We start from the raw sequence: 15,751 nt of genomic DNA on the forward strand, positions 1-15,751 counted from the left end.
AAATCGATGTAAGTGTCCATCAACAGATGAAAGGATAAAGAAAATGTAGCATATATAAACAATGGAATACTATTCAGCCTTAAAAAGAAAGAAATCCTGTTGTTTGTGACAACGTGGATGAACCTGGAGGATATTATGCTAAATGAAATAAGCCAGGCACAGAAAGACAAATACCACCTAATCTCACATGTGGAATCTTAAAAAAGTTGGACTTGTAGAAGCAGAGAGTAGAATGATGATTACCAGGGGCTGGGGTGGTGGCAAGGGGGTTGGGTGGAATTTAGAGGATATGGGTCAAAAGATATAAATTTTAGTTTAATAGGAGAAGTTCAAGAGAATGTTCATGATATTGTGCAACATGGTGATTAAAATCTATAACAGGGTCAGGTGCAGTGGCTCAAGCCTGTAATCCCAGCACTTTGGGAGGCCAAGGCAGGCAGATCATGAGGTCAGGAGTTTGAGACCAGCGTGGCCAGCATGGTGAAAACCCATCTCTTCTAAAGATACAAAAAATTAGCTGGGCATGGTGACAAGTCCCTATTATCCCAGCTACTAAGCAGGCTGAGGCAGGAGAATCGCTTGAATCCGGGAGGTGGAGGTTGTAGTGAACCGAGATCGTGCCATTGCACTCCAGCCTGGGTGACAGGGCGAGACTCCATCTTAGAAAATAAAAATAAAAAAATCACTAACAGTATATTGTATTCTTGAAAATAGCTGAGAGTAGATTTTAAGTATTCCTACGACAAAAAATCTTAAGTGTGTGAGGTTATGCTTATATTAATCAGCCATTGCACTATATCTATCTATCTATCTATCTTGAAACACCATGTTGTATACAGTAAATACATTCAAATTTCATCAATTAAAATAAATACATCTAATTTTTTAGAAAAAGAAGAAGCATGATGGGACACTTATTCCAGTGTGAACTGGTTAGGAAGAGTGAAGGGCAATCTTTGTTAAGAATATAGCTGCAAACATTTTTTATTACTCAACAATAAAGGCACAGGAACTTAGAGGAAAGGATTATTTATAATAAACTGGAAAAATGAGACGGGATTGGTTGGAGGCATTAGGATACCAAAGGATGAGAAAATTATAAGGAGAGAAGAAGGGATTTCGTTTAAGGGTCTAGGATGTACAATTCCCTCAGTTCATTGAAGAAACTGAGGCTCAGAAAGTGGAAGGTCACTGTGATTTGAATATTTGTCCCCTCCACAGCTCATGTTGAAATGTAATTGCTATTGTGATGGTATCAAGAAGTAAGAACTTTAAGATACGAAGAGCCCTCATGAATAGATTAACGCTGTCATCAGGGAAGTAGGTTTCCTTATTGCAGGACTGGGCTTGTCCCCTCTTGCTCTTACTCTCATCCTCTCTCAGCCTTTCAGACATATGATGCTTTCGTTGATGTTATGACATAGCAAGAAGGCCCATGCCAGATGCCAGCACCTTGATATTGGCCTTCCCTACCCCTAGAATGGTGAGCCAGTAAATTTCTGTTATTTTATAAATTATTCAGTCTTAGGTATTCGATTATAGAAGCACTAAATGAATGAAGACAGTCACAAAGCTAACAAGTAGTGAAATCGGCATCGACTTCACCTCTGCATACTTTTCCAGGCATTGTTAATAAGCTTCATTACTGTTTCATAAAGTGTAACACATGTTGTTAGGAAAGAATAAGCATTTCCTATATTTAGGAAGAATGGCAACTTAAAGCTCTATTTTTAAAATTTCAATCTATAGGCCAGGTGCCGTGGCTCATGCCTGTAATCCCAGTACTTTGGGAGGCTGAGGCAGGCGGATCATGAGGTGAAGAAATGGAGACCATTTTGTCCAACATGGTAAAACCCCATCTCTAATAAAAATACAAAAATTAGCTGGTTGTGGTGGCACAGGCCTGTAGTCCCGGTTACTTGGAAGGCTGAGGCAGGAGAATCGCTTGAACCCATGAGGTGGAGGTTGCAGTGAGCTGAGATTACGCCAATGCACTCCAGCCTGGAGACAGAGCAAGACTCCATCTCAACAACAACAAAAAAATTAATCTATAGTTCATTCCAGATTACTCTCAGTTTCCAATATCACCTTGAGTTTTTTCTTTTCTTTTTTTTTTTTTGCGAGATGGAGTTTCACTCTTGTTGCCCAGGCTGGAGTGCAATGGCATGATCTCGGCTCACTGCAACCTCCACCTCCCAGGTTCAAACGATTCTTCTGCCTCAGCCTCCTGAGTACCTGGGATTACAGGCATGAGCCCCATGCCCGGCAAATTTTGTATTTTTAGTAGAGATGGGGTTTCTCCATGTTGGTCAGGCTGGTCTCGAACTCCCAACCACAGGTGATCTGCCTGCCTTGGCCTCCCAAAGTGCTGGGATTACAGGTGTGAGCCACCGGCACCCGGCCTCATCTTGTGTTTTTTCATCTGATTTAGAGCTTAAATTTATCCATGACTCTATGACTTGCTTTCTCCAGAGTAATATTTTCAAACCACAGTTTGTAAGCCATGAAATGAACTTGGTGTGTTGCAACTATTCTTATTATTTTTTTTGAAAAAGAAAGACTAAAACCGCATAGACTAGATTGAAATACACTTGAATGGATAGTATTAAAATGCATCTAGGACAGTGAAGGAAATAATTATTCCATGAATCCTGTGTTTCAGTTATATAGTCATGTATCTAGTAGAAATTTGTACTGGGTGCTGATGTACAATGCAAATCCCAGCGGTTGTCATGGTCAAAAAAAGTTTATAAGCCACGGATCTAGAATGCATTATTTAGTCATGTTTAAAATCTTCTAAGATGACATGTTTAAGAGTTAAAATTTAAGAACGAAGAGAAAGCTATCTAGAAAGGCTGTATGATGACATACTTAACAGCATGGATTCTGGAGCCAAGAATCCTAGGGCTAAGGAACTTCACCCTTTCTCCACAATATGAAGCAAAATTGTGGATTTTTGATTGCTATAATACCAAACATCATTCAGTATAAGCAAATTATGTCAGCATGTTAAAACCAACTATTTTTATTTAAAATTCTTATTTTTGAATCCTATGAGAAGCATCCTACCCAAGAATACTATATTTATATATCAATTAATAATATTAAACTTGTTTCAGTCTTTGTTCATTCTCTTGTAGAAAATTTTCTTCAGTGTTTCAATTGTTAAAATATTGTTTGTTTTCTTTTTGAGACAGGGTCCCACTCTTTTGCCCAGGTTGGAGTGCAGTGACATGATCTTGGCTCACTGCAACTTCTGCCTACCAGGTTCAAGCTATTCTCCCGCATCAGCCTCCTGAGTAGCTGGGACTACAAGCATGCACCACCCTGCTTGGCTAACTTTTGTATTTTTTGGTAGAGATGGGGTTTTACCATGTTGGCCAGACTGGTTTCAAACTCCTGATGTCAAGTAATCCATCGGCCTCGGCCTCCCAAAGTGCTGGGATTATAGACATGAGCCACCACGTCTGGCCCCAAGACTACTTGCTTTATTTACTGCAATTATTATTACTATTTGGATTATGCAGTAGCATAGTATTGGTGCTAAAGATATCAATATGGTTATCACAGAATATTATAAATTTTTTCTAATATTTCATTGAGTCAAGTATGAATGATAAAAACAACTAAAATTTACTGAGGTCTACCAAGTGAGGTGTAAGGTGTATGTTTTACATGTGTATGCTCATTTCACCCCCTAAAAAACTCTATGAAAGAGGAATTACTATCTACATTTTACACATGGTGAACCAATCAGAGGCTTAGAGAAGCTTAAACATAATTAAAAGCATCTAGCTAGTCGTGGGTAACAACAGAATTCAGTTGGGGGCAGTCTGGCTCTTTAAGCTGTGCTCAGAGTCAGTTATACTACTTCTCAGTTAATGTTGAGCTCTTGGTTTTTGAAATGCAATTAAACCTAACACTTTTATATCACTTTCGCAGAAGTTACTTGGTTCTCACAACACCTTTTTTTCTTTTCTTTTTTTTTTTTTTTTTTGAGACGGAGTCTCTCTGTCATCCAGGCTGGAGTGCAGTGGCGTGATCTCAGCTCACAGCAACCTCCGCCTCCTGAGTTCAAGTGATTCTCCTGTCTCAGCCTCCTGAGTAACTGGGACTACAGGTGAGTGCCACCATGCACAGCTATTTTTTTTGTATTTTTAGTAAAGACAGGGTTTCACCGTGTTAGCCAGGATGGTTTCCATCTCCTGACCTTGTGATCCACTGGCCCTGGCCTCTCAAAGTGCTGGGATTACAGGCGTGAGCCACCACACCCGGCAACAACTCTTTATTATTTTATTTTACAAATAAGGAAATGGGCTCAGAGAGAAGGTAACTTTCTGAGGTTTTGAGTGGCTAAATATTTGAAATACAAGTCTTTTGCTCATGTCTTCCAGTTGCCTCTTGGATGTCTTGTATGCTTTTTGACAGGTACAGAATAGTTTTACATACACACAGATGCACACACATGCAGGCTTTTTTTTGAGACTAAGTCTTGCTCTGTCGCCAGGCTAGAGTGCAGTGGCTCAATCTCCGATCACTGAAACCTCTGCCTCCTGGGTTCAAGCTATTCTCCTGCCTCAGCCTCTGGAGTAGCTGGGACTACAGACATGCGCCTCCATGCCCAGCTAATTTTTGTATTTTTAGTAGAGATGGGGTTTCACCGTGTTGGCCAGGATGGTCTTGATTTCCTGACCTTGTGATCCACCTGCCTGGGCCTCCCAAAGTGCTGAGATTACAGTCATGCGCCACCGTGCCAGGCCGTACACGCAGATTTAGTTGTGGATTTATTGAGATATAATTCACATATCACGCAAGTCACTCATTTAAGGTATGTTCAGAGGTTTTTAGTATATTAGGAGTTGCGCAATCATTTCATTAAATTGTAGAACACTTTAGTCACTCTATTAAACAGCCTCATAACTTTTAGCTAACATTTCCTACTTCCCACCCCTCCAGTTCTGGGTAACCACTAATCTACTTTCTGTCTCTACAGATTTCCCTATTCTAGACATTTCCTGTAAATGAAATATTTTGTGGTATTTTGTGTCTTCTTTATTCACTTATAACGTCTTTAAGGTATGTCCATGTTGTAGCATATATCAGAACTTCATTCCTCTTTATTTCTAAATAATATCCCATTGTATGGATGTACCACATTTTGTTTATCCATTGATCAGTTGATGGATATTTTTGGGATGTTGGAAACTATGAATAATGCTGTTTCGAACATTCAAACATTGATCTTTAAAATTACTTTTATATAAAGTTAAGTCTGCTTTTAATATTATGAGAAAGACTTTTTTCCCTAGTTCGAAATTCTCAACTAAAATCCTCCCTGATATCAGACCAGCAAAGCAGTGAACAGTTTCACGGACAAATGTACCTGAATGAATTTTTTTTAAAAGTGAATAATAAATACTATATTTAGCACTGTTGCTCATTAGTTATATAAAACAGCAATAATGCTAGGGAATTAGTAGCAGCATAGCGCTCCAATTGAACACTGCGTAGCAACGCAATCTATCGTTTATCACAGAGCTTATTTGGAAGTAAGTCTACTTTACTCTTCTAAATATAAACTCAATGAGCTGAAGCGACTGCAATAGGATCTGGCAGCAGAAAAGGTATGGTGTAAGTTTTCACCGAATTGTTACAATTTGGTAGTAGAGAATGTTTCTGTTTTGATGATAGTGACTGTTTTTGTTGATGTTTATGTTGTGATGATAGTTTTTCAATCTAAAACAGTACTGTGTAATATAAAATCTTACATTTTAGTGTATTCAACACTCAACAATTTTAGTCACGAAAGTTTCCTAAAAATCAGTGATACTTTTTGAAAAGCTGGTTCATGTACATTTTGTGAATATTTTCCAATAAAAAAGAACCGGATATTCAAAGTATTAAGTCCAAGGTAGAAAGCCTACTTAAGTGTTTTTTTTTTTTGCCAATCAGTTTGAGCTTATGAGGTTGCTCAGGTTAGCCTTGAACTGATGACCTCGCCTTCGTGAGCGCCATGACCTCCGGCGGGAGCCACTTTGGACCCCCTACCTACTTAGTTTTAACTGATGAATTTCAACTTCTACTAGATCATCCTCTGTAAGTTATGTCTATTAGTTTACACATCAGGCTTTCATGGATGATTAACTTCACTAAAAACTTCACGTTCATCAACAGCGTGTTGAACTTGAAGCTGTTTTATATCTGTTTATTAATAGTCAATGGTGTCAGATAAGTGAAGTTGAGAAGTTGCCCATCCATTTGGGTGGGAAAATAACCAACATCAGTTGTAATCCCACTAAGAACCGCCAGGGCGAGACGAAAGCGGCATTGCTTCCATCTTTACGTGGTCTTGGAAATGGTTCAGCACCATGACGTCCGCCGAAGACGTAGGTGTAGACGAGGAACAAAAGAGAAGACCCCTCGTGGAGGTGGCCTGTGGGACCTGCCCTCCCCGGGCGCCGTCTGTCCCTGACTCCGCTCCCCCCCCCGGGGGCCGCAGCGGGTGCGCCCCGCGATGGAACGGGCTGTGTGTGGAGGGAGCCTCCATGGAGTCTCCATCAACCGTTGAGGACCAGGAGACGGTGACAGGCGGTGGAGAGGCCTGGGCAGGGCCAGCGCCCCGAGCTGCGGAGCAGAGGACGGCGGCGCCCAGGGACGACCCAGGGCGGGCTCCGGCCCCTCCAACCGGCGGGAGCCCAGCTCCAGGGGAGCCCGCAGCTCCCTCCATCTTGGTTGATGGAGGCGGGGAGCGTTGTCTGGGTCTCTCCACCGTCGCGCCCGTCCCCTACGGCCCCGCGGACGCAGACGCCGGCAGCCGGGGCTGTTCCCTTGGCCGAATGGCAGAGCCCAGTCGGGGCTTCCCGGGGACAAGTTTCCCGGCCCCACGGGGTTTGGTGTTGAAGGGGTCCTAAGTTCCTACAGCCGTTCCGACAAAATGGAGGACGTCGTCTCCTCCTGCTGCAGCCATGGCGGGAGGTGGGGGACTATTCCCCACGGGGCGCGGAGAGGGTGGAAGGGCCTCCACTGCCCCCAGCGCGCTCAGGGTTCCACTTCACCAGCGGCCCCGAAAGCCCACTCGGCCCCACTCCAGCGCCTCCTCGGCCTCGCCCCTCGTGGGGGCCTTCAAGGAACTGGACAGAGAGGGCGTTGGGGCATCGAGGCCGCGGCTCTCCTCGGGCAGAGGCGTTGAGAGCCGCTCCGCGGCCTGGGCACCCGGGCTCGGGCGAGGGCAGGCGGCCCCGCCGGAGTTTCCAGGGCTGTCTAGGTACCGGAGAGCCACGGGCCCCTAGGGTCCGAAGCGAAGCTGGTGCGGCGGGCAGTGAATCTCCGGCTTCTGACCCTGGCGGACCCTATGGGTGGGGGCGGGGGACCGGCGGGGAGGGGACGCGGCCGGGAGTCGAGGGCCGGCGGAGGCGGGAGTGGAACGGCAGGGCCGGGGGTGTGGCGTGCGCCTGACGGACAGCCCTTCGGACCACCCCACCGAGGGGGGGTCCTGAAGGACGGCCGTCATAGCCAATGGGCGTGCCAGAGGTGCCCCGGGCCGCCTCCTCCACCAGCCAACGAGCGCGCGGAGGGCGGGGCCTCCCCGGGCTCGGCCGCGCCGCCACCTCCTCCGCCTCCTCCTCCTCACCAGCGCTAAAGCCGGGACTGGACCGAGCGGAGTTGTGCGTGTCGCCGAAGGGGGGTGGGCCGGGGGAGGGGAGGTTCGTTCCGCGGAGCCACAGCCAGAACCGGGTGAGGCTTATCCCCGCTGTCTTTCCAGTCCAGGGCCGCCGAGAGTGGGGGTGGCTGGGAGCAGCGCAGCCTCCGGAGGAGGAGGCGGAGGCGGAGGCGACTGGGGAGGCGGAGATGGGTGAGGGCAGCCTCCAGAGCCTCCCACCGACCCAGGATTAATACCCCGCGGCGCGGCCGCCGTCGCCGCTGCCGCGTCGGGGCCTCGGGGGCAGCTCGGGGCTGCTCTCATGTCACAGGCGCCTTTGCGTGCGGCCCGAGGGGCTAGGAGAGTGCGGGCGAGGCCGGGAGGGCTGGGTGAGGCGGCCGCCAGCGGCGGGGGTCGCGGGGCCGGCGGGGCGGCGGGGCCGGCGGGGCCGGCGGGGCGGGGGTGCGGGCCGCCCGGGGAGGTCGCGGGGCATTTTCCTTTCTCTCCTGCGGGGGGCGGGGGAGGGGCGCCCCGGCCGGTTCTCCGCTCTCGGGGCCGTGCTGCCACCCGGTCCGCCAGAGCTGAGGTCCCCAAGTTTTTCGGGGCGAGAGCAGCCGCCTCTGCCCCGCCGGGTCCCCTCCTTCGCTCTTCTTTCCCTCCGCGCTGCGCTGCGCGGCTCTTGCTCCGCACGTATTGTTTGGCTGGGTCTCTAATGGCGGACGGGGAGGCAGCGCTGCCGGTCGCCGACTGCAGGGGGGGGCAAACCTCGGGCCCAGGGCAACTGCTTGGGGCAAATGTGGGCGATATCGGCCCAGCGGTGACGTGAGCCGCCTCTTACCTCTGAATTGGTACTTGGAGTGACGGGGATGAAGCTGGGTGGGCAAATTTAGGAGGGAATACAAATCCCTTACTGGCGTCGAGGCAACGTTTTCCCTTCCCCCCTCCCTTCCAGGAGCAGGCTCGGTGTCCTCAGGCCCCCCTCCCTTCCAGATTTTGCTTTTCACAAGGGTTTTGGCCCCAGATATATATTTTGCGCTGTTTTGCCCCACTTACGCAGGAGGGGGCTGTTGTGCGCATGGTGGGGGTAATAATAGAAGGACCGAACCTCCTTGACCTCTTATTCCCTCCTCTGCCTCCTTCTGGCAGAAAGGGTTGGGTTCTCCCATCAGGTTCTATGTTCTTGATACGTTTTTCATTTTTTCTCCTATCCCAGGACCAAGAATCGCCTTCAACCTTGTCTGGTGCATCCTTGGCAGAAAGTGAGGAGGAAAACACCCCCATTGTGAGTCTTTTGCCCCCAGTTTGTTGCTAGTAGAGGACATTGTCAGTTTGTAGGGGTTCAGCCATGGGACCTGGCCCTCCCCGTTGTTTTGAGGGGGAGGAGCTTTCCCTTGGGTGGCAGCTGCCCCCAAGGCGAAGCCTGGGTAATGGCTGGTGAGGCAGCTGGGAGTGGGCGCTGCTGTTTCCACCGCTGCAGACATCGCTCCTGCTGCTGCAATACCAACCTCAGCAACCAGACGACGGGCTTCTGCAGCTGCTCACGTTACCGGGGAGGAGGGGTGGTGCGAAGGAGGGCATATTTCTAGTGCCCTCTAGAGTTCCAAAATGGGAATTAAAGTTATTTCTTGTTGAATGCTATGCATGCAACCTTAACATTTTTTCTTCCTTAAACAATGGCTAATTGATTAAATGGATTGGAAACATAGAAATAACCATTATATTTTTGTTTATGTCTGTTGGAAACACAAATTTTGACCCAAGGCTCATAAGTTGCTAGATCTTTTTCTTGTCTTTGCTTAGGAAAGGGATGGAGTCCACTCCTCTTATACTGTCTTGTTCTCCAAGTAGTATGCTGATCAGACCAGTGTGCTGATCTAGTAACTTTCTTGGTTCTCCGTCTTCCATGTTGACCATCTTTCACTTAGCGATCATTTTTGAATGTGTTAGGTGAGAATTATCATTTAATTTGTTGGTTTTAAGGCAACCACGTTATGTGCTAGAGGGGAAGATGAAGATAGCCAATCATATTTTCCTTCAGGCAGTTGAAACTAATCATAAAATATCAGTGAAGTCCATTGACAATTGATATTGTAACTTGTCAGAGTCAGAGGTGAGTTATTTTTGCTTAAGTATTCAATCCACATGGTTCAAAAAATAGTTAAGAATTTGCTGACTATACATTGTGAAGGATGATATGGGAATAGTAACTTGTGTTAAATATACATCATTCTAGGGACAGTCCACGTCACTTTCCTTCAGTCTTAGCAGGTAGCCCACAGGGTAATACAAATAGCATGTATTGGAGCTCTTATTGTAACCCAATTCCAAAATGTGTGTGTGGTTTTTTTTAAGTTTATTATGGAAACTTTAAATTTTAAGAGTACATGAACCTCCATGTACCCATCATTCACGTTCTAAAATGATCAATACATGTCCACACTGATTTTTAATATGTGTCAATGAAAACCCAGTGATGTTGATAACCACAGTTATCAATTAGATTTTTATACCACTTTGTTTCAAAACCAACAGATCAGAATTAACATAGCCTCTTTTTCAGTGTGTCTGTACAATTTACAGTCTGTAATTGTTTTCTAAATACTGCTAACTTGAATGAATATAACTTCTCTAATGAGTTTGAAATTCATCTCAGGAATTAGATCATTCAAATACAATGAATCAAGGATTAGATCTTTCAAATAAATGGATGATGCTTATCACCACATATTTTCACTAAAGATTTGCCTGTCTAGGATTTTTTTCTTTGTTCTTAGTTATGTTGATAGGGGAAGCTTGATAGTTGGTTATGTTTAGCAGATATTTGGAGATGAGGAACATAAAAAATGTAAAATCAATACTTTTCTATAATGGCAACATATGTATTCTAATGGAAAGCAATGCTGCTTTTCTGTAATACCAGAATGTGATTCTTGTTTCGCTTAATGATTTAGGTTAGAATTGAACATTTCTTTACTTAAAAACATCAACTAGTGATGCTGTTATGTGCTAGACAGTAAGATGAAGATAACCTGATGATTTTTAATTGGCTTTGACTAAATAAGTACTTTTATTATACACTAGGAACATATGTAAATGCTTTTAGATTCATTTACAAAGTATTCTGACAGTTTAAAAATATTTTGCATATTTATGGCATCTTTCTTTAGTGCATCCTGTCTATTCTGTCTCACCTATCCTTTTAAACAGTTGGAAGAAAGATACAAAGTGGTTCCTACTTTTCTGTGGGCTGGGCTTTTGTATCTCATGTGGTGAGACAACCCTGAATCACTCAGGTATGACACATATGCTAACATATAACATTTTTAACTTCTGTGTGGATACAGAGATTATCTTTGAACCACAGTGTTCATTTTTCAGTTTTATTGTATTTTGCCCTTGTTTGAGGTACAGAGGTATACAAACTTAATGTTAATGCATTTGAGACAAAGTGAATCTTTACCTTCAGTCAGATGCTCTGGTATTAATATGATGGAAAGAATGGATATGAAATGCTGAAACTCTTTAGCGTCAAAAGGTGTGGTATAATTAGAAATGTAATATTTTATATTTTCTGTCTCTCTAGCATTAATATGTCTCCATCCAATTTGACAATATTATTTATATATCCTATAATAACTGTCGTTTATTATAAGAAGACTTTGGGCTATTCAGATTGTGTGTGTGTGTGTTTTTTTTTTCTTTGAGTTGGAGTTTTGCTCTTGTTGCACAGGCTGGAATGCAATGGTGTGATCTTGGCTTACTGCAACCTCTGCCTCCTGGGTTCAAGTGATTCTCCTGCCTCAACCTCTCAAGTAACTGGGATTACAGGTGTGCACCACCACGCCTGGCTAATTTTGTATTTTTAGTAGAAACAGGGTTTCATCATGTTGGTCAGGCTGGTCTCAAACTCCTGGCCTCAAGCAGTTCACCTGCTTTGGCCTCCTAAACTGCTGGGATTACAGGCATGAGCCACCACACCTGGCCTCTTTTTGTTTGTTTATTTGTTTTTTTGCCATATAGTCTCTGTCGCCCAGGCTGGAGTGCAGTGGCACAAACTTGGCTCACTGCAGCCTCTGCCTCCTGGGTTCAAGCAATTCTCCTGCCTCAGCCTCCCAAGTAGCTGGGACTACAGGCATGTGCTACCACACCTGGCTAATTTTGTAGTTTTGGTGAAGATGGGGATTTTTAGTAGAGGGGAGGTTTCACCATGTTGGCCATGCTGGTCTTGAACTCCTGGGCTCTGGTGATCCGCCCACCTCAATCTCTCAAAGTGCTGGGATTATAGCAGTGAGCCACCTGTGCCCTGCCTGCATGTGATTTTTTTAGAGAATGCAAGGAGAACCCAAACTCAAAGTGTTTTCTCTCATTGGATTCACAAATAGCGCATTTCAAGTTCGGGAAGAAATATATTGTTTTGACTTCCTGCATTTTCCTCCTTAATTAAAAACATTTCAGTTGGTTAATTTTCTTACACTCCTGTCAAAGCATAGAACTGAACAGGACTTTTGAAGTATTCAGATCAAAAAGTTCTTATGCAGATCTCCAATATGTAAGACTTACAAACTTGTTACTGAGAAAAATTGCTGTTTGATAAATCTATGAATTTGAGTGCAGTGATCTGAGTAACAGGTGTAGCTTATTTTCATATTTTATTTTGGTTGTATACCAGCATGAAATTTTTGTTTTATGTAGTTGGAGTTGCACATTTTTATATTTGCAACCTGGTTTTTTAAATAAGTCACTTTGTAGTCTTAGATTTCTCTTACTAAAATAGATATATGAAAAGGATCTTTATGGTCATCACCAAATGCTTGGCAACAAGATGACTTGGTCATTTTAAAATGTGTTAAAATTTGGATTATAACACATTTGAACATATCTGTTGTTTTGTGTATATTTTAAGCTATATTAAGGTTAAGGTGGGCACAGTGGCTCATGCCAGTAATCCCAGGACTTTGGGAGGTTGAGGCGGGTGGATCACCTGAGGTCAGAAGTTTGAGACCAGCCAGGTCAACATGGTGAAACCCTGTCTCTACTAAGAAAAAAAAAATACAAAAATTAGCTGGGCGTGCTGGCGGGCACCTGTAATCCCAGCTGCTCAGGAGGCTAAGACAGGGGAATTGCTTGAACTCAGGAGGCGGAGGTTGTAGTGAGCCAAGATTGTGCCATAGCACTCTAGCCTGGGAGACAGAAGCTCAAAAAAACTTTGTCTCAAAAAAAAAAAAAGAAATATATTAATTTTTTGGGGTCAAGCTTTACACGATATATGAAGCACTTCTGTGGAACTACAGAATGAATTTTTGTAAACCATTGAAAATCTATTTGAGTTTAAAAAATGATGTGCAGAGAGGTTAGCAAAATCACTTGATTAGCATGACTTTGGGATTTGTTCTTAGTACTTAGTACTGTTTTGTTTTTAACTTTATAACAGTACATTGAAAATTAGAAGTAATACATTTTAAGAAAAATTAATGGTCTTTAATTTGGAAGAAGGGTATAGCTGTTGTATTTTTACTGATTTGATTAATGTTCTGTAAATATTCATGTTTGCTATTTCAAGAAATGACTTAAGAGTCTAACTGGTTGGCCGGGCTCAGTTGCTCATGCCTGTAATCCCAGCTTTGGAGACCAAAGAGGGGGGTAATCACCTGAGGTCAGGAGTTCGAGACCAGCCTGGCCAACATGGTGAAACCCTGTCTCTACTAAAAATACAGGCATGGTGGCAGGTAATTAGCCGGGCATGGTGGCGGGCACCTTTAATCCCAGCTACTGGGGAGGCTGAGGTAGGAGATCACTTGAAACTGGGAGGCAGAGTTTGCAGTGAGCCAAGGTCGCACCGTTGCACTCCAGCCTGGATGACAGAGCGAGACTCTGTCTCAAAAAACGACAACAACAAAAACTGTTGGATTAAACTTATGTCTCTCTAACCATACATTTAGATTGGATAAGAAAAATACTTACATAGCTATTTTAAGTAAAATTAGGATGCACAGAAGTTGCAGATAGAATAATGTTTATAAGATGTGACTATAATACAGTGAGACACATTCTTTTTACTTTACAGCAATGAATGTGTATATTACTCTGCTGTAGTCACCTAGATACCCTCTCTGGACTTAACAGTGTAAGAATTGACAACTAAAGTTTTGGGTTTTGTTATTTAACATTAAAAAATGACTTTTTCTTCTAATACCGGCACAATTTTGTAATCATTTATTTCAAAGAGGTATGTCTTGCCTAGCAAGAATAGTGTTTCTTGGACTATCAAGCTGGACTAGGCAGAATGTTCAGGATAATAATCAGGGTACTGATTCAACAAATTGGATATTATAGCACCTGTTATATATTAGTCATAAAAAATGTGTTCTGTTAATTATGGGCTAGCAGGTTCTTTGGCTCCTTGCTTGTAAGAGGATTTCATCTAGACTTAGTGAATTGTGTTTCTAGTTCTATAGAACTGAGGAAACGTTTGAATGGAAGTGAAAATGTAAGTTAAGTGAAAATTTTATTTTATCCTCTTCCTGTTTAGAGTTGTACTTTTCTTCGTTCCAGGCTTGTCATATTTTATTATAACTATTTTAATTATTTCTGGCCCTGATATAGTATCTTTTTTTTTTTTTTCTTTTGGAGACAGAGTCTTGCTCTGTTGCCCAGACCGGAGTACAGTGGCATTATCTCAGCTTCTTGCAACCTCTGCCTCCTGGGTTCAAGCAATTCTCTTGCCTCAGCTTCCCTAGTAGCTGGGATTACAGGTGTGCACCACCACGCCCAGCTAATTTTTGTATATTTAGTAGAGACAGGGTTTTACCATGTTGGCCAGCTGGTTTCAAATTCCTGACTTCAGGTGATCCACCCACCTCAAACTTCCCAAAGTACTGGGATTACAGGTGTGAGCCACCGCACCAGGCCTGAATTCTTGTATGTTTGTAATTCTGTATTTGCTGTTTTTTTTTTTTGAGAAGGAGTTTTGTTCTTGTTGCCCAGGCTGGAGTACAATGGTGCCATCAGGCTCACCGAAACCTCTGCATCCCAGGTTCAAGTGATTCTCCTGCCTCAGCCTCCCGAGTAGCTGGGACTATAGGCATGTGCCACCACACCGGGCTAATTTTGTATTTTTAGTAGAGACGGAGTTTCTCTATGTTGGTCAGGCTGGTCTTGAGCTCTCGACCTCGGATGGGATTATAGGCGTGAGCCACTGCATGGCCTGCTTTTTTTAAGTAATGAAAAATTTGAACTTACTTTAATTAGTTATAGAAAAATTATTATAAACTTTAATGAGTTTTAGCTTTATAACTTTACTATGAATATTGTCTCACTTTATTCTGATTTTTATCTGTCTTAATATTGTATAGTCCTGTTCTTAGCCAAATAAGTGTTAACTCCTGCCTAGGAAGTCATTCCATCCTATGTCTCTGTACAGTTTTACATTGCTTATAGAAGAGAAGCTTCTGTTCCAGTTAGTCTCTCTTCTCTGACACAGACTCCTGACTTCTACTATTCCATGTTCTCTCCATTTGTATATCATATTTTCCCTTTTTAAGGACCTTACTGGTCTGTTTTCATTCTGTCTTTCTCTTGGACTTAACTGTTCCTTTGTCTTTCCTTTTCCTAACTCCTTTGGCATTTTTTAAAGACCACAGTGTCTGTAATAGCATACTATGCCTAAGTCTGATTATGCTGTGCTTTTAGGGGGTATATTTCCATATTATAGTAAACTTGTGAATTTGGTGAGATCATGGTATAAGTATGATTCTAGAGATATATAAGGGTCTCACATGGAAAGGAAACTAGGAAGGGTAACAACTTAATTTTGCAGATTTTCTGCCAAAAAAAGCCATTTTTCTCACTTGAGTGTTGCCTAGGGGATTTGTAGCATGACATGAGTTGGTGTCATACAGATTCGGGTTTAAATCTGGCCTGCCCATGAAGGGAGTTTTGGGGTGATAGAGTGTTCTAAAACTGGATTGTGGTGAAGGTTGTACAAGTATATACATTTAATAAATTTATCAAACCTTTCACTTAAAATAAGTAAATTTTACTACATGTACATTATAGTTTAATAGAACTCTGCTTTAATAGAAATATTTACCAGTATTTACCAGTTTGTGGTAT

The 15,751-nt window shown here is 43.4% G+C and overlaps 1 protein-coding gene across 33 annotated transcripts in view; it reads left to right on the forward strand.

Annotated features, from left to right (window-relative positions):
* The first annotated feature begins 6,323 nt into the window (after positions 1-6,323).
* The window catches only part of ZMYM2 (zinc finger MYM-type containing 2), a 122,859-nt gene continuing 113,431 nt past the window's right edge, over positions 6,324-15,751 (forward strand). For 7 of the 33 annotated variants that reach the window (XM_078375096.1, XM_078375107.1, XM_078375115.1 and 4 more), the window contains exons 1-2: positions 7,577-7,734; positions 8,853-8,921. Coding sequence is in view for 3 of the 33 variants with exons in the window: in XM_078375092.1 (XP_078231218.1) it covers positions 6,935-6,975; positions 8,853-8,921 (110 nt within the window). In the remaining 30 variants the exon portion in view is untranslated. Of the gene's footprint in view, positions 6,976-7,576; positions 8,029-8,852; positions 8,922-15,751 lie in introns of those variants that run through there. The other 26 variants (XR_013536140.1, XM_078375098.1, XM_054256681.2 and 23 more) reach the window with 7 other exon arrangements.

This window comes from Callithrix jacchus, chromosome 5, assembly GCF_049354715.1.
Source record: "Callithrix jacchus isolate 240 chromosome 5, calJac240_pri, whole genome shotgun sequence".
Taxonomy (NCBI): domain Eukaryota; kingdom Metazoa; phylum Chordata; class Mammalia; order Primates; family Cebidae; genus Callithrix; species Callithrix jacchus.